Raw genomic sequence first — 21,298 nt, 5'->3', positions numbered from 1 at the left:
CATCAGTCAAAATCCTAAAGCAATCAATAAGAATTAAAAGGCATACATGTAGAGTCTTTCCAAGGCCCATTTCGTCTGCAATGAGACATCGTCCACCCCTTTGCAAGGCAAATCTAACACCCTCCAGCTGGAAAGGCAAGACTGAATCCAATAGCTTCTTTGGCAGCTTTCCAATCATCTCATCAACCTTATCCTGTGACAAGTGTTCTGGCCTGCACAGTACCCACTTCCCAGTGATATACGACTCTGAGAACCTCTCCACAACATTGAAAGTAGTCCACGGTATCTCTTCAACGTCAATACCCTTGATGCTCTTCAAACATCTCACAACTTGCTTGTACTCACTCAGCTTATTAACACCGGCCTTCCCACCCCCGTGATTCTGTGTGTAGTGGAATGGCATCACCTAAGACAAATGCACACAAAATCTCAAACACAAAACTCTTAACTACTTAATACGCCACAGTTGAATAATATAACATCCAGAGTTCAATCAGAAGTTAAAACTGAGCCCTTTTCGCAACAGAATCACCAAAAATCGACATAATCGAAATGTAAACTCATTCACCACCACCAATAATCTCACCACCCAAACAAAACAAAACAAAAAAAAATCCACAAAAACAATTACATCTTCATATTTCAACAAAACCAAGAACATAATGACCTTTATAAAATACAAAACCAAACAATCGAAGTAGTAAAGACTCAAACTTTAGCTCAATTTCAGAATCAAAATTCACAAAACGCAGAAACCCACTTACACTAGCCAAGCAATCACTCAATCTCCTAAAGCACTCTTCCTGCCCCGGAAATGCGAACCCTTGAGTTCCGACCGGGGTGGCCGAGAACAAGTCCGGAGAGAGCTTCCAGCACTTGATAAGCGACCAAGGGTTGGCGTAGGAGGATTCGGCCAAGGCTTTGCGTTTTGCTAAGGCTGCTAATCGATTCACTTCGGCTCGCTTTCGTTGCTCTTCGGTGATTTCCATTTTTAGGGTTTTCAAAAGGGGGATGAATTGCGCGGGAAAATGGAAGAGAAGAGAGAAATAGATACCCGTTTTATCACGGGCATAAATGCAGATTTGCAACCCAAATTTGACTGAAATTTTTAATTTGCAATCGGAACTTGTATTTGAGTCAATTTACCTCTTAAATTGGTAAAAATTTCTGATTTACACCCCGAATTTATATTTGAGTCAATTTACCTCCTAAACTTGGTAAAAATTGCCGATTTGCACCACATCCGTTAAATTTAACTGTTTCTATCCAATTTTGCGTCACATGTCATGCATATGAGGGGTAATGTTGTCATTTTTTGTCTATATTTTTCTTAAAAAAATAAAAATATTATTTAAAATGAGGACTATTTTATTAATCAAATTATTTATTTACATCTTTTGTTCTACCTACTTAACCCTACTTTGAATTATATATTCAATATACCCACCCATTCAAATATAGTGTGTTGTGTATAAATATATTTTTATATGTACACATTATTGGAGGATGAACAAAACGAGAATAATAACGACATAATAGAACATAACGTAACCGCTTATTGATTGATAATGAGGCCAATATATATGCATTATATAACCACAATCTCGTAGGATTCGGAGTCCTAATCTATTACAGAGATGTGAATCTATCTCTAACATGAAACCTAATAAGGCTAAGACACACAATGGTAGAATAGTAATTCTCTCGGATCACACATTTATTTTTAATTTTCAATGTATTTATTTATTTATATTTTTTCTAATATCTTTTAACATACCATATCACATAAAATAATTAATATATAAATCAATAACATGTTTCGAAAAAACAAACATTGTAGTAAGTGTTCCTCTTAAGTAATTTTATTAATTTATTTCATTATTCAAGATGAATAAATATATAATGACAATATTACCCTTTAAATGCATGACATGTAACTTAAAATTAGATTGAAAACATTAAATTTAACGGATAGGGTGCAAATTGACAATTTTTACTAAGTTTAGGAGGTAAATTGACTCAAATGCAAGTTCAGAGTGTAAATTGGCAATTTTTACCAAGTTTAGGAGGTAAATTGACTCAAATGCAAGTTCGGGGTGCAAATTGACAATTTCAGTCAAATTTGGGGTGCAAATCGGCATTTATGTCTTTTATCATGTGATGCATATAGGGGTACAATTGTCTTTTACTTTTACGAAACATATTGGCTCGTATTCGATCCGTATTAGGCCATCACGACGCGTTTCCTGGCGTATTTTGGGTAGAAAGATATTATATTCTTAGATTTACTACGAATCACGTCGAATAAGCTCCTTATCTGCAATTTAACCACCGGAGATGCTTGAAAAAAGACAATTATACCCCTTCGTGTTATGTGTAAATAGCCCCTGCCGAGCCAAGTGTTAGTTTTACCGCCAGTAAATAAGTGGGTATTTGAGCCTAGTCACGTGCCTTTTTATGCGCGTGCAAGGTTTTTTTTTTAATTACGTTTTTTACCGTGTCATTAACATTTTCTGAAAAATCAACCTTTTTAAAAAAAAAAATTCGGAAACCACCTGATTTTTTTACCATGTATGGAGTGAAATTTAACTTCAATCGGCACCAATGAGATTTCTATGCCAAAATATAGAGTGTCGATTTACGCAAATCAAGATTCAACACATCATATTAATTTTTTGATAAGCTTAACTCACTTGTCTAGTCTCTCACTATATAATATTAGAAATATCTAATCATGTGCATCACAAAAGTTTCGTGTAATCAATTTCATTTTGAATAGTTAGTTGTACAAATTGTTTTTGGTTATAAATCAGTTGTGATTTAACTCCAAAGTACTGACGGATGAAGATACAGTCAAAGTGCCTTCACAACTCAACACTTCTAGAGGGAGCTTTCTGCCAATAAGCCATTTCATGAAAACCCCAAACCAGGTAAACCCAGATGCCTCTCAATCTTTCACAATCAAGTAACCCAATTTACCTTGTTGGCCTTGTCCAAAACTAAGCAAAACCAACACCACATATCTACTATAGTTCCCAACCTTGCAAGGAATGGGATCATCAGAACAGTAACACCTGGTTTGGCTCATATAATCTCTTGCTTGCCCTGGTGGGCCATCAGAATCCATTGTTTGTCAAGCTAACTAATATTACATTATTATTACCATACCATAACATTAAGAGGGAATAAGGAATAAAGAACAACAGCACATAATGTGAATATAGTGATTGATGACTCCATTGTTCCATTTTCATTATCTGTAATACCACGAATTTTCGGGTTTAAAGTCGTATAATTCTTGTAAATTACTAAACTTGGTAAATTTGAGCAAAATTCACATTTTTACGCCTTCTCGTCGATGTCTTGCGAAACGAAACTGATTTCGAAAATTTAAGATGGAAAACGTTACATTTTCAGTAGTTTGAGCTCGTCGATATGAGTTCGTGGACACATGGAACACCTTAATCAGACGTCGTATGTGGAAGTTATTATCAACGGAAGTTTGTTTCCAATTTTTGAAGGCTATAAAAGGACATTTTTTGAAACAAAATCAGAAACCCAAAATAGAAACTCGAGCCGGCCCGACCCCGACCCGAGTCTCCATCGCTGCCGAATCTTCCACATCGACGATCTCCTTCCTCCGGCCACCGTGCACGACATCGCCGATGTCGTTGGAATTGCACGGTAGAGACGCTTCGACCCATTGCAGCGGCGACCCACCCTGCGTTATGACACGTCGCCACCAAGGGAGCGTTGTTGCAGCTTCGGCGAAATCGACGGCGCCGGCAGTGCAGGGGCTCAAGTCTGTGATGGCGTCCTCCCTCCTCCTCTTCAACACGATTATACTGGCGGTGAGGCTCGAATCGAGCCACTTCAGCTCCGATCTTCAAATCCCAATGTGGAATCTTGCGGCGGCGATTTCGGCGATTTCCGGCTGACTTTGGGTGGATTGAAGGTATGGTTATGATCTCCACCTTGTGATCTACGTTTTTGATGTTGGGAGCTTGTTGATTTGAGGAGGTTTGGGCGAAGGTGGTGGTGGTGCGCGTGCCGCTGTCTGTGGTGGTGCGCGTGCCGCCGTTTGTGGCGGCGCGTGGGAGGAGGTGAGAGCGGCAGGGGCTAGGCAATTAACCTAAGACGGTGTAGGAAGAGAAATTGCGGGGTTTTAGGGGCTGCGTGTGAGGTCACGCGCGCTTGTTTGGGCGGCGCGTGAGCGCCATGCGCGGCTGCCGGAGGGTGGCGCATGAGTAGTGATTCGTGAACATTGTTTTTCATGAACAGTAATTGATGAACAATGTTTTGTTAAAAATAATTGATGAACAATGTTTTGTTAATAGTGTTCAACTGTAATGAATCGTCACTTGAGATTTTACGTATCATTTTCTAAGTACTTTATCATGTTATTAGGTGACCGACGAAACGAGTGACGGAATCGCTCTTGGTGTCTTGAAAGTTGCACGCAAGAAATAAGGTGAGTAAATCTCATTATGACAAGTGTACCCTGGATGATGACTCATATTAACGTATTCTTAAAAAGAGTGAACTGTGACATCTATATAATATAGTGGATTTTGTATGTGTACCAGAAATGGTAAATACAATACATATATATGGGTTGCTATATTATATATGTTACGATTTTTATTTCAAATATGAGATTATACTGTGGTGACTATATTTACATTGTTGTGCAAGAGTCGATTGGTTGTAGTACATAAACACGTGTTGGTTGTTATATTGTACGTGGTTTAAACAGTGAGTCTTGTTAAAACGTTTTATGGTCTTCGGACGTTGTTGGCAGTAATCGGAACCAAGCCTTGGCCGGGTGTCAGTTACGATCAGTTAGAGCTGTAATTTGTCTGCCGGTGTACTGCATGAGGAGTAACAGATGGGTTGTCTGGGTCTCATGAGTACCCACATTTTGGTTTGATATTGGATAACATATGGGTTGCCTAGTGTCTGTCGGTGTACTGCATAAGGGGTAACAAATGGGTACTTGGGGCTCATGAGTACCCATGTTTTTAAATGATATTGGGTAACAGATGGGTTGCCCAACGTCTCATGAGTACACATATTTTAAATAATATTTACAACCAGATGGGTCGTCTAGTGTCTCATGAGTACGTTTGTCTTTAAATGTTATATGTCATATTTCTTTTGTATGCGATGTATGTTATACTGTTGGTTTACTCATACGAGCTGAAATTATAAATTTGATGATTTAGATTGATTATAATTAGATGGTTTGGATTTGTTGTTTGTTGGGTACGATGTATGTAAACTATTGTGTGTTGTGAATGCACAATATGCTTGCTCATGTTGGATTATAGTAAATATAGGCACAATTATTGTAAATGTCCATGTTTGATCTAGATATGTACAAATACATGTATAACATGGACCACTAGTATTTATTGTGTGTACAATTTCCTCATGTATTAGAAGTCTTTAAATATATGGGGTCCACATAAATTTTTTGGGGACACATGAATAAGTGTCCAAGTTAGCAATATGAATACTTTCAAAAGACACATTTGCACTAATTGTCTCATTTAGCCAATAGAGACATATATATGTCCCTATAGCTAGCAATAGACACACATAATATATATCTCCTCAAACCTAATTCTAGTAGTGCCCTACTATGAGAGACAATGTTGAATGGTAATACCAATCTTACCCCCATGTAGGTGTGTGAACCACGAGAAATGAACGAGGGTAAGGTTGTCATTTGATGAACTGAGCAGTTAAGTGGGATTTGAGAGGAGGTGATTAAGGACAGGGACTGGGGAGTCTGCAGGGTTCAGATGATGAGGCTTTGCTGGGGCTCTGTGTGTCTGTTTCAAAGACAACGAAGTGAAAAGCATGGCCACTGGTGTCACAAATGATCACAGAATCCTTGTCTTTGAGAGTAGTTTACTATAATAACCTCATAACAGTGAGCTAATCATGCTGCAAACAAAATTATTGTTTCTGTTGGAAGAGAATTGTTTGAGAATGAGGCTGTCAAGAATCAACAACCCGGCCAAAAAACCGGTCAATATGAGGCGGCGATGATGTCAAAACTAAGCGGCGATCACGGCCACATCAGACTGACCAGTACGGTCCACTTCTGTGACCATTCGAGGCCAAAAACTTAAACTTGCTAACCTACTCAACCTATGTTCAAGTGATCCTGTACTCATCCACATTTAAACATCATCAAGATTGAAATCTTCATACACAAGCCTGATCTGCTCGTAATGAAGAATTTATTGGATTTAGCAAATTAAAATGCAGCAGTGCCAATCACATCATCTATATCCACATATTCCCAACAAAATTCAGTCAAAATCTAAAAGCATAACCATTGATACAGACATGAAGTACAAGCAGATTGGATGGCAGACTTTGTTCTCAACTCTCAACTAATTAGGTGTTAAGAAATTAGGCACAAATTGTTCCAGCAAGATACAGTACTGCAAGACCATTACAGCAAGTACTCATTTTATATAAAGGAAGTCGTTTGGTGGCTGAATATTGACAGCAAATGGAATTCATAAAGAAATTACATGAAAAAACTAGAAAATAGAGTATAGAATAACTGAGAAATAACAGGTCCTTCAGGACTTTTGACAAAATAATCATAACTATGGCGTTCATCCAGCCTCAAATAAATTGACTATTTACATGAACCACAGGATTCTCATTCTTATTTAAGATGAGTGAAAGGAAACTATAAAACGAAATCTCCCATCATTCCCTTCACTTAAGTCAGCAAAATGATGAGTTCTAGAAAACACTAAAAACATAACTTCCAGCTACAGACTCTAACCCCCTAGGGGAGGGGGTGTGCAGTCCCTCGACTTTTCTCGTTCTTTTTCTAAAGAAAGAAAGTATCTCGATCAATTCGGACACAATCTGTAAACAAGGCAGCATATAAGAGAGCAACATGACTTATCATCTAATCTTACAAGTTATGCAGCAAAATATGGCATCATTTCATCCAAGTTCCAGTCATCCAATGCAAGGTCATTTCGGAATGGGCTGTTGAATAGCTCCCCATAATCTAATGGCAGGCTGTCAATTGGAGGCCCAAAGTTAGCATCGACCATTCTGTCTTGCTCACTCTGAAATGAGTCTTTTGGCATCAATGGTAAATCTCCTCCAGTAATCTCATCTCCATTTATAACTGTTTGTATAGGAACTCCATCTGCTGGTCCGATTTGCAGTCCATTCATCACAATCTGAGACTGATCCCTGTCATGACCAGGTAAATAATCTGCTGAAGGATTATAAAGGTTAAACATATTCCCATGATGCAACTCATGATATAGCATGGGTGTTCCACCCACATGCATTCCCTGGGTCGTTTCAAGTACACCACCAGAAGGTACATCAGCATAGTAGTTAAACCCTGATGCCTGTAATGCTTGGACACCAAGATCTTGTTCTGCTGGCAGTAAAGTTGTGACTGGAACATTTTCCTGATGATTTTCATGAATTGAAAATTCAATCATCTGAGCATCAGAGTGGTTCATATCAGGCAAAGCATTTATTGGTTCAACAAGCAAATGCTCATTGTGACTTGGTGCATGAAGTTGATCATCGGAGCTTGATCTTACAGGAGCCCTTTTTCTCTTTTTTCTCTTTTCACCTTTCTTTTTATCTTCGACATGACTAGTCGGAGTACTATTACGTAGCTTGCTAGATGGCTCTACATCCATCAGCTCAGTCCTCCTGTCATCTTTGGATGAAACAGATCCTGCATCAATTAGCTCCTTATCAGTACCATCAACATCATAGTCACTGTTACTACTAGCAGCAGCATGCTTTTCACCACGCCCAAGATGTGGCATCTCAGTTATGCCAGATGCCCCATTATCACTACTGGGCTGCCGGATGTGGGCTTCTTCCCGGCTTAGAACACCCAACCAAATTGCACTCTCCTTTGCTGTCATCTTATCCTGCAAGCATTTTGACTGGCGGACATGCCGTCTTATCTTTGGAATATCAGGGGACATGTGCTTTATCACAGCTGTTAACACTCCAACTTTCCACATCTTCTTTAAGTCATGCGGCTTCTTATAAGGGGGACTCTGACCATTGGGTATCCCTAATTTCACCCACCAATCTTCATTTCCTGTAGGCCACCAAGGGGGAGGAACTCCCTTTTCTAATGGATACTTCCTTTGAGGGGGGTCACAATGTTGCATCAAGGACGAAAGTAGAGAACCAAGAGTTGCATCTTGTAGATCTTGGAGAATGCTCTGTGAATTACCATTTCGGTTACTGTCTGCGTCAGTCATGGCCAGAATCTCTTCTTCATACTTAGCTATGGCTGCAGGGCCATTCTTATCAAACTTCACTTTCTCTTTCCACCAAGCCCTGATGTTATCAGATGCACCGCTTACTGGTTTGCCTTTCTCAGGAATGATACCATACACAAATCCACGAGCTTTGCACACTTCTATCAGCTTCAACATATACTTTAGAATCCCATCCTGTGCTCTTGACATCTTCTTCCTTCGAGCCTGATCAGATGACTGCTTTGGCTTCTGCTTCTCCGCAGCCTGTTGAGCCTCAAGTTTTTGTTTCTCTTTGATCCTTTTGAGCTTGATTCGATCCTTCCACATTCGTCTCTCCAACTCCTCCGGGTCAATCTCCTCATCACTGACATCTTTCTCCGCTATATTATCACACCTCAAGTCCTCTTCTATATCCGAACTGTCACCAAATGTGAAGACCAACAATCAGAGAATGCCAATCAATACTGCTTCAGCTGCTGAGCACATTGTTGGGACGAATTCTCAGCAGCTGAGCTGACACACAGACACACACTCAATAAAGCAGACACTTTTGTTCCATTCGGCTCAAACTACCAACGTAAACCAACTTTACAAACCTTTCACTACTTTCTCAGCAGCCAACTAAACATTGGGCATTGATTAAAACAAAAATCCAATAATTCTCAAACAAAAAGCCATATCTATGATTCCAAATTGATCAGTATTACACGAAGTGAAACTAAAATGTCAAACAAAATCAGAATCCCATAACTTGATAACATAACAAAAATCCAGCACACCATATTCTAATCAACAGGTTCATAAAGATTGAAACTTTACAAATCACACAAAACATCCAATCAATTCCCAAAAGACCATGAATCAAATAACTCAAACTATTGATCAAAACAGAGCAAACCCAATACAATTGAAGTAGTGGGAACCCAAAATTCTCACCTAATTTCAGGTCCAACCTCTCCAAGGTCACCCATTTAAGCTCAATCTGCATGCAGAGGTACCAAACCCTAATAAAGGTTGGGGCTTTTTTCTGGTCCTCTGTCACTGAATTGAAGAAGAATAAGAAGAAGAATGTGACAATATAAGAGATTGGGTGAATCTACGTAAAGGGTTCTACTTTGGAAAGAAAAAAGAATTGAGCTGTAAATTTCAATGCCAAATTAATTCATAGGAGTGAGAGAAAGGTTGAAACTTTTTAGAGAGAGAAAGGAAAGATGGTATGCTATGATGCTGAGGCGGCCATAATCAAAAGGAGGGGGTGTCACAAATGGATATGAACACCTCAGAGAGAGCTGCCAATACGGAGGCGCGTTCTCCTACGCCGCGGCCTATTTTATATGTGCGAGACTTTTCACTTTGTGTGGACGACCTTGTCTTTCCCTTCATGGACTTCCCAAATCCCAAAAATGATTTCATTAGAAAATATGGCCTCTAATTTATTTTTTACATATTCATATTCATGATCTTTGACCGTAACTTATACTCAAGAAGTGAAGTAAGTGGTCAATTGTTTTTTGTTGTGCGTTATTATTTTTGTAATGTATGAGTTTCATTAGTTGCGAGATAATGCACTATTTAAAAGCGATGACGTCTTAGATGATTAATAAAGGATTTTTGACCATAGTTCGGATTTCTAAAGAGAAATTCATTTTGTCCTCTTTTTGTTTTGGACGCAATCGTATCATGATTTGGTTTGATCTATTTTTGGAAACAAATGGAAAATATAGATTGAACCGTACAAAAAAAAACAAGAATCATCAAGAATAAAATGAGTAGATACATTGAATCTAGACATTTCATGCAGTGTATCTGAGCTGAGAATAGTTCTATTTAAGTTCATAACGAAGCGTTAGCACTTTGCATGGTAAAAATGCAGAACCTGCAAATCCTACTCCTGCAACTCATCTAAACCATCTAATCCTAACACAATTCGTTCAAAATCAATACAACTATGGGCCTATGGCTGCAGTATAAGCAGATCAGATAGCAGAAATAGTCCACAACTACAGCAGTTACATTTTGTAGAAAATATGTCATATATTCAAGAGCAAAATAATAACATACAGGAAAGAACACTGAAGATATCTGTAAGACTAGCTTCTTCACCAATGAAAATCATAAGATGAGCAATTAATCATATCCAATACGACATTTATCCAACCTAAAAAGTTGACTATTTGCATGAAACCGGCCCCCGGCTTAACTATCATCATTCTTATTAAAGATTGATAGGAAACTATACACAGTATGTAACACGAATTCCCATCATTCCCTTCAATTGGTTATCAAAATGATGACTTCTACAAATTGAAGGTAAGTTATGTTGCAAAGTATGGCATCATTTCACCCAAGTCCCAGTCATCCAATGGAATGCCACTTATAATTTGGAATAGGCTGTTAAATAGCTTCTCATAATCAATCTCATTTCCATTTCTAACTCTTTGTATAGGGACTCCATCTGCTGGTCCAATTCGCAGTTCAGTGAGTTCATTCATCATAATCTGAGACTGCTGCCTTTCATAAAGGGGCAGATATTCTGCTGGTGGATTATTAAGGTCGAACATATGCATATTTTTATGATGCATCTCATGAGCACCTTGCACCCCATGACAAAGCATTGGTGTTCCACCCACATACATGATCTGTGTCGTCGAAACTAGACCATCAGAAGGTACATCAGCATTGTAAAACTCAGAAGCTGGTAACACCTGGACACCAAGACCTTGCTCTTGTGGCCGGAAAGTTGTGATCACTGAAACATTCTCCTGTTGATTTTCATGAATTGGAAATCCTATCATCTGTGCATCAGTGTGGTTCATATCAAGCAAAGCATTTTCCTCTTCCATATTCGTACTGTCGCCGAATGGGAAGAATAACAATCAGAGAATGCTCCTATTAATAATATCGTTCTGCCGTTTGGCTCAAGCAAACAGCACAAAAACAACCAATAACCTTTCAACCCTACTTCCTCAGCAGCCAAACAAAAATGGGAGTTGATAAACACAAAAATCATATAATCCAAAAACCAGAAGCCATACATAAAGATTGAAACTTTACAAACAACCCCAACATCCAATCAATCCCCAATCGACCATGAACAGAATTGCTCAACAACAATATTCGAATTCAAACTACTGACAAAAAAAAAAAAAAAACTAGGTCTGAGACGGATTCCAAAATATTGATTTTTTTTTTCAGAACCAGAACCATTATTGAAAAAGAAAAAATGGTCCAGATTTAACACCATTTGCTTCCAGAACCAGAATCGAATCGAATTGCAAATGTGGGGTTAGTTTCTGGATTTTTACGGTTCTAAAAGTTTACTGTAATATATATTAATCTCCAAGCCTTAAACAATAACCATATAATATACCAACTTCAAAATGCAAATACAGAACGTCAACAACCTTTTTAGTACAATTACTCAATGATCAACAATTAACATACTCAATTATTTCAAAAAAAAAATTGTGAGAGAGATAGACTGCAAACCTAGGATAATTTGGATTTTAGAGAGTAACAAAATGATAGAGGAAGTCAGGGCATAAGGCAAAGCAAAAATAGGTTTTTTTTAGTTTATATAGTGATTAGTAGGAGTCTAAGAAGTAAAGAAAAAAAGGTGATGAGGGATGCGGCGACGAAATATATATATTTTTAGGAGTTTTTCTTATATAGGTGAATACTTGGTTCTAACGGTTCCAAAATCATTTTCAAAAATAGGAACATGAATAGAATTGAATCAGTTGTTTTCGGTGTAGTTCCTATTTGGAATCAAATCGAATCGACCATTTCGGTGCAGTTCTGACTGTCCTAAACGGTTCTTGGGTCTAAAGTCTCATAACTAAGAAAACCCATAAAACTTACCTAGTCTCAGGTCCGACGTCTCCAAGGTCACCCACTTGCATGTAGAGATGCAAAACCCTAATAAAGATTGGTGCTTTTGTTAAGATAATTCTATGTGGAGAGTTTACAACTGCTACAAAATAGGAACAGATGTATCGGAACACGCTAAAACTTCTTAGTGCTGGGCCGAATGGGCCTGTCCTACGTACAACTGTTAAGATAAAACCCTTTTACATAACATGAAGAAGCCCTGATCCTAATATCTGGCAATCTGGATCGAATTGAGCGCCTGCAAATTGGCAACTGCGGTTTAAGCATGAACTGGAAGCATTAATTGTTCTTTGATGTAGAAAAAGAGAAATTGATAATTCATCATTTTATTTTTGTATATAGGAGTCCCTTATTCAAAACGACCAGCTAGACTAGTATTACATGTAGCTAGGCAACAAAGGGTTGCAACCTTTCTTTTATCAAAGTAAAAGAGTAAGCATGATCCTGTCAATTATCTACCTTGACTTGATAATTTCTTCTTTCATGGCAAGAGAGAGTGCACTAAGACTGCCTCCACTCTCCACTATCACTCCCGGCATTGCTATTGCTCTACTCCCTACAAATCCACCTTCTCCAATTGTAATCTTCGCAAACTTAACTTTCCCCCCATCACCTTCATAAATGTGACCAAACAAGAGTGCTTCTCTTCCCACACAACCACCTCTTTCAATCTCCACCATTTCAGGGTTGAGCAAAGCTCCCATGCTGTCCACATAAACACCTTGATCCAACTCTATCTCTGATCCCATCAGCTTCATCCACAACACAAAGAGAACTGACCCGCTTGTCATTTCCATGAAGTAGCTCCCAACTAGGGTTCTAAAGGCTTGCCATGTAGTGTCCAAAAATACCCCTAGGCTCCACATGTGTATGGCTTCACCTTCTTTCTTTTTTCCTACTAGTACCCATTTTGCAACAACACAAGCTAATCCAGCCAAACAGCCTGAAGAAACCCAAAACAAGGGGAACAACCAATGCAAAGGGAGTTTCTGCACATTCTTCAAGTGAAGAATCAAGCTCAAAGGATAGAAGATCACTAATGCAAGCAGGAAATGAGGGAGAACTGTTTGTAGAAAAGGCTGCGCAAAAGTTGCCCATAGAGTCTGAAAGGCGGTTCTTTCCAGTGTCACGGTATGGGAATCCTTTTTCTGCAATACTGCTGCCATTGGACAACCAGAAAGGTCTACTTTGACATCAGACTGCTCTACGAAGATTTTCCAAGCCTCTGGCAAGGGTTCACCATTGCGCAAGTGCTGACAAATCTCATAGATCAATGAACGGCCATGGTCTATCGAAGCACTCTGGGAGCATGATGAAGCCCTGATGACATCGACTTCTTGGCATTTGACAAAAGGATTGAAATTCAGCTGTTCTGATTCTTCTGCAGGCAAATTGTGGTTGATGTTAATCTCTCCAACATCAATGTATGGGAACTCGACCTCATCCCATGGTTTCGTGCAGTCAAGTGCAATGTCTCGGGTAGCTTCATCCTGTGGAACTGGCCTGACTTGTAACTGGAATATATAACGAACTCCAGTTTCAGCATTGACCCGACTTTGGAAATCTCTGGCAAGGAAAAGTAGAGGGCGAGTATCCTTTTCATCTCTAGGAATTGCACCTGTGTCAGGTGGAAGAATACCAACAGGTTCTACCTTACCAGATTCTTCACTAATGTTATCATTGGAAGGCCTCAACTTGAACTTGACATACATTTCCTGTCCATCTGTGAACCGGAACAGCCTGCAGATATTTGAGTAGTAATGCAGCTCGGTGTATGAGTTTGCATGTCGAAGGGAACTCCACACTGCATCACGAACATGAGGGGCTCGCTTGACATACTCTTCCCTTGCAGGAAGTCCACAAACTAGCCAGGTTGCAAAGTCTGCAATTGTGCGTGCGTAAAATGCCTTCCCTGTCTTCAGTGTCAAGTCAAGAAGTGAGGAATCACTAGTCTCATCTTGAAGTATTCGGATGGCCGCACCACGTGCATCAATTCTTGCATCATCATCAGCACTGAGGCTGTTGCTGTGCCGGACAATAACAGGATAGCTTTTTCCAGGGGAGAATATCTTATGGTGTGGCAAGCCTTTAATATCATCATAGAACTTCAAGTATCCCTTCCCACTTACACCAATTCGGTGGAAGTATCTTGACTTGACCTTCAGAGTTGTGGCAGCCAAATTTGCAGCAAGATTACCAACTATTTTCTTATATTTCATGTCCATCTCTTCTATCCGGTCATCCAAAGAATGCATGGTGTTCTTGATCATGATTGGAGTTTGAGAACCAATGTAAACACCACCAGCCTGGAGCATTGAATTCACTGGTGCAACTGAAAGTGCACCAAGAATCACATCATTCTGAATAACTGAACCAGGAAGGACTACACTTTCACTCCCAATTACTGAGTTATCTTGCACCTCAAGTTTCCCGCTAACAAACCCATTGGAGGAATAATATCCAGCAATAATCCGGCTGAAATCACCAAGATGGACACCAGAACCAAGTGATATCAATTTCGGGTCTGAAACTGGATTGATGGCCCTGATAGAACAATGTTTTCCTACCTTTGCACCAAGAAGGCGCAAGTAGATGCAGAAGGCTTCTGTTCCTGACAGAAGCTTAGCAAATCTAAGGTGGCAAGCAATGCTCATTCGGTGGCAAAACCAAGTTCTGAGATGTGCTGACTTTGCCTGTTTACTTGAAATAAGACGAGTCAAAGAACTTGAGAGGAAGCTGAGTACTAAGCCATATGCTAGGTAGCCAATGGCTGCTGAACTGGAGAAGTAAATTATGTCTGATGGGACACTAGCAAACATGGTAGCATATGCTATGATGGTGTAAGGTATCCAGTGAAAGGCGCCGAACAAGCAAAAGAATGCATACTCTTGAACCGAAGGAGGCTTTTGTGACATCCAAATGTAGGCTAAATACACAATAGAAGCTGAGAGGGTTCCCATGAAGCCAACCAAATAGATGCCCAAGAACTGGTAGATGGGCTCTGTTTCAGTACTTGTGACCTTTGCTAGCCCCTGAATTGTACAAGATTAGTTAAAATAAGTATTAAAAAATGGATGTATATGGAAATTGAGAGCTTAAAGTTGTTGAGAGCCATATGCATAGTAATTCAACATGCATACAGTTTATGAAGTTTGGACCTTCTATAAATAAGATATATGCAGTGAAAATAAAAGCAAGAAAATTAAAGGTTAAGTTATTAAACTGTTAGGTCGCATTTGCAGAATAAAACGCACTTACATTCTGAGAAATTTTAGCCTTCATAACAGACTTGCCTCCACTTTTTTGTAAGGTCATTAGCTCACTGTCTTCTGCCAATATAGTTCCTTTCTGGACAACAGCATAAGGGCCAACTGAAGAATGTTGGCCAATTCTTATGGGGAGGAAGCTCAACACTCCATTCTTCACTTCATGGCCTTGAATCAAAGCACCTTCTGCAATCACAGCTCCATCTCCAATTGAAACTAGAGAGGGGTCTGTTATGTCAACTGTATCCAGCAAAACTGAGGATCCAATCCTGGCACCAAGCATCTCAAACCAATAGTTAAGGTACACCGTACCACGCAAATGCTCGGCCAAAACTTTGGATGCAACTTCATGAACCTTGTAAAGAGCCCACCACTTGACAAAATCCGTTGACCAGACAGAGATGTCAGGGTTCAGGGCATAATTCGGTTTTAAGAACGAGTTCCCCAAGAAAGCAATTAAAACACAGGTAGAAAGTATACAGAACATCCAAGCAAGGGGAGCAAAAGTCAGCAGGGCCATATAATCTAGATAAGGAACTCCTTCTACCAATGCATGAGTGGCTGAGACACAACTAGTGAAAGCAGAAACTGATATATATGCAGGAAGGGAGAGCATGAACGCAACATAAATGATAGCTAGAAGTTGGCATAACCAGATAACCGAGTGATTGGACTCCGGAATTTCCATCACGAGCTCAGCAGAATCAGTTTCAGCTTCAGGTTGTGCAACATGGGATTGATCAGTGGACAATTGAGGTTGAGCATTTATTAAGAGATTCTCCGAGAAGCTTGCCAAGTCTGCAATGCAGGTTGCAGTGAAAATGTCCACAGCTCCTACTGGCACACCAAGAAAATCTGAGAGTTTCTGAGCTGCTCTTACTACCCCAATGGAATCAATACCATAAGACACTAGACTTTCAGTGTCAGAGATTTTGTTGATTGAAATACCAGTCTGCTCGGATACTAACCGTTTCAAGAAGTCCACAATTTGTTTATTGCCTATCTTGGAACTTGGTGGAGGAGAGGTTTTCACAAGGTGTGGCCGAGGGGTTTTTCCCTCTTTGCATGTTCCTGTAGTGAAGGACCGAAGAAGCCTTCTCTTTGTTAGAAGTGGCTCTGGTACAATATTCAATGTTCCATCAGTAAACTGCTGCAGGCATTCAAATCTTTTGATTTTCCCTGACGTTGTTTTACTAATGGTTTTCGGCCTGATCAACTTGACAGTAGCAACAGTGACCCCATGTTCTTCTGCAACACGAGCATAAATCTGTTCAACCACATCCTTTCCAACAGGTTTCCCATCCCTAACCTCCGCAATGACAACTAAACCAACCTGGTCAGAGATGTCTGGAACTGAGATTCCTTTTGTTGACAGGATTTCTACTGGAACAGAAATGACTGCACAACAACCTGGACGTACAACTTCTGATGCATTCTCCACTGTCTTCTCTACATCTGCTGAGTAAATGTTCCTTCCTGCCACAATGATAAGATCCTTGATTCTTCCAGTGATGAAGAGTTTGCCGTCAATTATGCGTCCCAAATCCCCAGTTCTAGTGTAGATACGTCCTGGATTGTTAGCAAGCTCATTTTTGAAAGTTTTCTTGCTTAGCCCCTCCCTTTCCCAGTATCCAATTCCAGCACTAGGACTACTAATCCATATCTCTCCTTCTTTTCCACCGTCTTTGAGCTCCTCATAGCTCTCTGGATCAACTATTCTGATGTCGACATCTTCATCATTTGGATTCACATATCCACAACATACTCTTCCTTGCCAATCTACCATGATAGGCTTCCCTTCACCATATGCACAACTGACAAAGACACAGTTTTCTGCCAAGCCATAGCCAGGTGCCATCACCTCTTGAGTTAAGCCAAAAGGACGAGTCAGATCAACAAACCTTTTCAGAGTTTTCTGCCTAACAGGTTCAGCAGCAATCATGAGGAACCTCATGGAAGAAAGGTCAAACTTTTTAGTCTTGTCAGACTCTAGCCTTCTCACTACTAGCTCGAAGGCAAAGTTGGGGCCAGCACTGTGAGTAGCCTGATATTTGCTCATGACTTGGAGCCATAATAGTGGATTCCTGATGAATGTCAATGGTGAAAATAAAACTGCAGTCCCACCACTAACAAGAGCTGTGAAAAGACCTCCGATCAGCCCCATGTCATGATACTGAGGAAGCCAGCTTACTAGAACTGTTTTTGAGGTGCTCTTGTATCTCTTTCTCATCAACTTCACGTTATGAATGAGACCTCCATGAGTTATCATGACTCCTTTTGCATCACCAGTCGAACCTGATGTGAATTGCAGAAAGCATACATCACCTGGTTGCGACTCAGATTCATCCTTGAGAGCTTCAATAAACCCACTCTTTGAGTTCTTAACCCAAGAATCTGTATGCAACCAAGGAAGACTTGGCCATCGAGCTGAGGACTTTTGATTTTTACCAGCCAATGAGATCATATTTTTAACAGAACCTACTTGTACTGCCCAGTGATAACTAATGGTGGATAGAATTGCCTTTGCATCACATGATTTAGCAATATTTTCAATCTTCAAAAGTGCTTGACCACCTCTTTGCAAAGGATCAGGAGGTAGAACTGGGACTGGCAAAACTTTAGCTCTTAAGCATCCAAAGAAAGCATCTATGAAGTCCAGGCCTGGGACATGTACCAGAAGAACCCTGTCGCCAGGCTTGATTACTGGTTTTTGGCATGTCAAGATCTTATGAGCAATGCAAGAAGCATTTGCATGAAGTTCCGCATAAGTTCTCTGGCTAGCAACTGCGCCTTCTTCATTGATCCAAGTATAAAGTGTCTTGTTTTGAGTGACTCTATGAGTACCCCAGTGCTTCAGATAGCCATCGAGGGAAGACAAACTAGGGTACTCAACTCCTGGTAATTCAGTCATGATTGCAGGGCTTCTATCCAACTCGTGTTGTAAAGGAAACAAACTCTGAAAATAGACATGTATACCATGTCAAGACCAAACTTTAAGAAAAGTTCAGTAAATATAATCTGGTTTATAAAATGGGATTTGAGTATTGGGTTCACCTTAACATATGGGAACTTTGGCAAAGGATTGTCATTTGCAAAGTGCTTGCAGACTAAAGCCATGGCATAAGATGAATTCCTCTCTGTAAGTTCAAAAGCCATAAGCCCACCTACATAATAAGTGTTCCTCATGCCTTGAAGTTCAGACTCCACTTTGTCATAAAATCCATTCATCATGGCTGCATTAAACATTTGAATTTAAGTATCACTGATTGGCAGGGTATATGGTGTAAATCTCTAAAAGCAGACCAATGGCATACCTTGGCTATCAACATGAGGAAAATATTTAAACCGGCGCTGGAGAACCACCTCCTTTATTTCTCCCCCTATACGTTTAACAGCTTCAATTGCAAGTTCTGTCACAGTTGGTCCCATAATGTCGACAGAATTTCCATAAGACCAGAATAAGAAAATATCTGTGTCAGCAAAGAATCTCTGCATTGCAACTGGATGCCCAATTGTTGCAGGATTGCTTATGTATTCACTAAAGTAATAGAAACCTATAGGCATATGCTCCAGCCCTTTAACCTTCAAAACAGTTGTGTAGTAATCAATGGTCTGTACTTTACTGAACAGCTCCTTTTCTCCATCACTCATATCCATCACTTCAATCTTATGTTCTGCTATTAGGGATTTGTAGTTAGAAATCTCACTAAAGCCAAGTAATCACGAAATTTGTAATAGAAGAAACCATAGGGATTGAGTAACGAACAAACCTGTCGAATGTGAAGGAGATCTGTAAGTCCTTCCATAGTTCAAAGGAAATGAACCAGAGATAATGATCTTATCAAACACCATATTTTGGATTTCACCATCACTTTTTTTCACATCGATACTGACATAATCAGAATAACGTCTGACTGCCAACACTTCGGTATTGCAGCGAACCATTGGAAGTGATTTACTGATCTTCTTCCAAAGACTTGTATATCCACCTTTAAAACGGCGAATTTTTCCAGCCATAGAGGTTCTGGTGAACTCATGGATATAGGCATAAGGCATGTCTTCAACATACCCATAGCCAGAAGCAGTATATCCATAAGCCACAGATTTGGGAATAGAACTAAATCCTTGACGTTCAAGATATGATGGAGTTGAGTGTGAGGCAAATTCACTCAGAGCATGGATCCCAATTCGGCCTGAGTTCTTTACTTTATCCTAGAGATAGTGAAGTGAAGGTATGAATATTGCCAAACATGAGAAATCAGGAGAAAGAACACGGTCTATATAAGACTATGAACTAACCTGAAGTTCTAAGGTCAGCGAGATCACAGATACATAATCATCTGCAACTTTTATATCTTCGTATTCTCCTGTGGCATTGTCAATGAGAGCAAGCTTGTGGGAGTCCATTTCTTCTAGTTCTGATGCAGTCTCCTTTGCCAAGTGAAAGATGACAGGGGCACTGTTTGCAGCAAGAACCTGGCCGCCAAGATCATAAATATTCCCTGTACAGATAATAAATAATTAGTCAAAATATTAGCAAACAAAACACACAGAAGACAGTATTTCACTATTTTTTAGTTCTCACCTTCAATATCTACTGATTCACACATGCCACCAACAGAATGATACTTCTCTAACACGGTCACATTGCTGTATCCAAGCTTTACTAGAGCATAGGCAGCTGACAGACCACTTGGACCAGCGCCTACTATCCCAATTCTTGTCTTGAGAGGCAGGCATGGATGAAGCTTGGAGAACTGATCTTCTATTGATTTTCCAGGGTCCATATTGTATGCTGATTAGGCCTTCTGGCGGTTCATATTGAGATAAATTACAAACTCATGAATTCAACTGGATTCTAGTGTTGTTGTTGGATCAAAAGAAGCAAAACAGTTGGAAAGAACAACAATAATGTTTCTCGATATGAATTTATGATTGATGTCCGAAGTCCCAACTATTGCAATATGTTATCAAGAGTGGTTTTTGTAAACATTGTTCTATTTGCCACTATTTTTGAACTAAAAAGAAGTAAAACTGGACTAGGCACATGTCAAAAGCATAAATTTCAAACAGCTAACAGTAAAAGACTGAAAATACCATGTATGTAACATGTCATAAATCTGATTTTACTCTTGATCTGCAGAACAATGTGTGCAGAAAGTCTCTATATGCTGATAAGAACTCCATTTATCTATATGCTGATGAGAACTCATATATTCCATTTATGTGGTAGACAAGACAAGTACTATGTTAAGAACAAAAACATACCTTGTGGGAAGTGCAGAAACTTTTAACTACTTTATGCCTTCTAAAGGCAGCAGCTTGACCAACTGAATATGCTTGATCTATGACATAGTCCCTGCAATGCCATTATCACCTTGCTTCAAAAAACCAGAACAGAGCTATGGAAACCATACCGAAAGAAAGCAAAGATCTTTACCCATCCATCTAACACCATAAACATTTTCTTCACTCTCATTCATCACACCCTACATATTACACATTCTAATCTCTCTTCACCAAAATCAAAGGCAAGAACTTTAACAGTTTAACTCCCCCACATCCACCTACACATTTATATAACAAAGATCATCACAACGACAGTGACTCACCTCAGAGCTGAAATGGGCAATAGTAATTGTTGCCAACGAATGCCATATGGCATATAACAATGTCGAAAATGCGTCAGATAAGCCGGTCCTCCAAACCCAAAAGAAGCAAAAGGTGATCTTATTACGGCTGATGATCTCATCATCTCTTTGAACTTGGACTGGTATTTAAATACCAAGATGCTTCCTTTCCCTCCAATAGCAAGCAGACAAAAACTCCCAACTGTTGCCTTGCTTCCAAAAT

The 21,298-nt window shown here is 39.6% G+C and overlaps 2 protein-coding genes across 2 annotated transcripts; both read right to left on the bottom strand.

Moving 5' to 3' along the window:
• Positions 1–6,377: 6,377 nt before the first annotated feature.
• Positions 6,378–9,586, bottom strand: LOC126789423 (ETHYLENE INSENSITIVE 3-like 3 protein). The gene is made up of 2 exons (XM_050515573.1): positions 9,225–9,586; positions 6,378–8,706 (listed from the first exon to the last, which is right to left on the bottom strand). The coding sequence occupies exons 1-2, from the start codon at positions 9,257–9,259 to the stop codon at positions 6,957–6,959; spliced, it is 1,785 nt and encodes a 594-aa protein (XP_050371530.1). The 5' UTR covers positions 9,260–9,586; the 3' UTR covers positions 6,378–6,956.
• A 2,901-nt stretch (positions 9,587–12,487) lies between these two features.
• LOC126789414 (uncharacterized) lies at positions 12,488–20,257 on the bottom strand. The gene is made up of 7 exons (XM_050515563.1): positions 20,031–20,257; positions 19,745–19,947; positions 19,216–19,657; positions 18,760–19,119; positions 18,500–18,678; positions 15,438–18,401; positions 12,488–15,211 (listed from the first exon to the last, which is right to left on the bottom strand). Exons 1-7 carry the CDS (start codon positions 20,230–20,232, stop codon positions 12,635–12,637), a joined length of 6,927 nt encoding a protein of 2,308 aa, XP_050371520.1. The 5' UTR covers positions 20,233–20,257; the 3' UTR covers positions 12,488–12,634.
• Between the last annotated feature and the right edge of the window lie 1,041 nt (positions 20,258–21,298).

Source organism: Argentina anserina, chromosome 3 (assembly GCF_933775445.1).
Source record: "Argentina anserina chromosome 3, drPotAnse1.1, whole genome shotgun sequence".
NCBI classification, from domain to species: Eukaryota; Viridiplantae; Streptophyta; class Magnoliopsida; order Rosales; family Rosaceae; genus Argentina; species Argentina anserina.
Note: the sequence above shows the minus strand (reverse complement) of the source record. Positions and strands in the feature narration are given on the sequence as shown.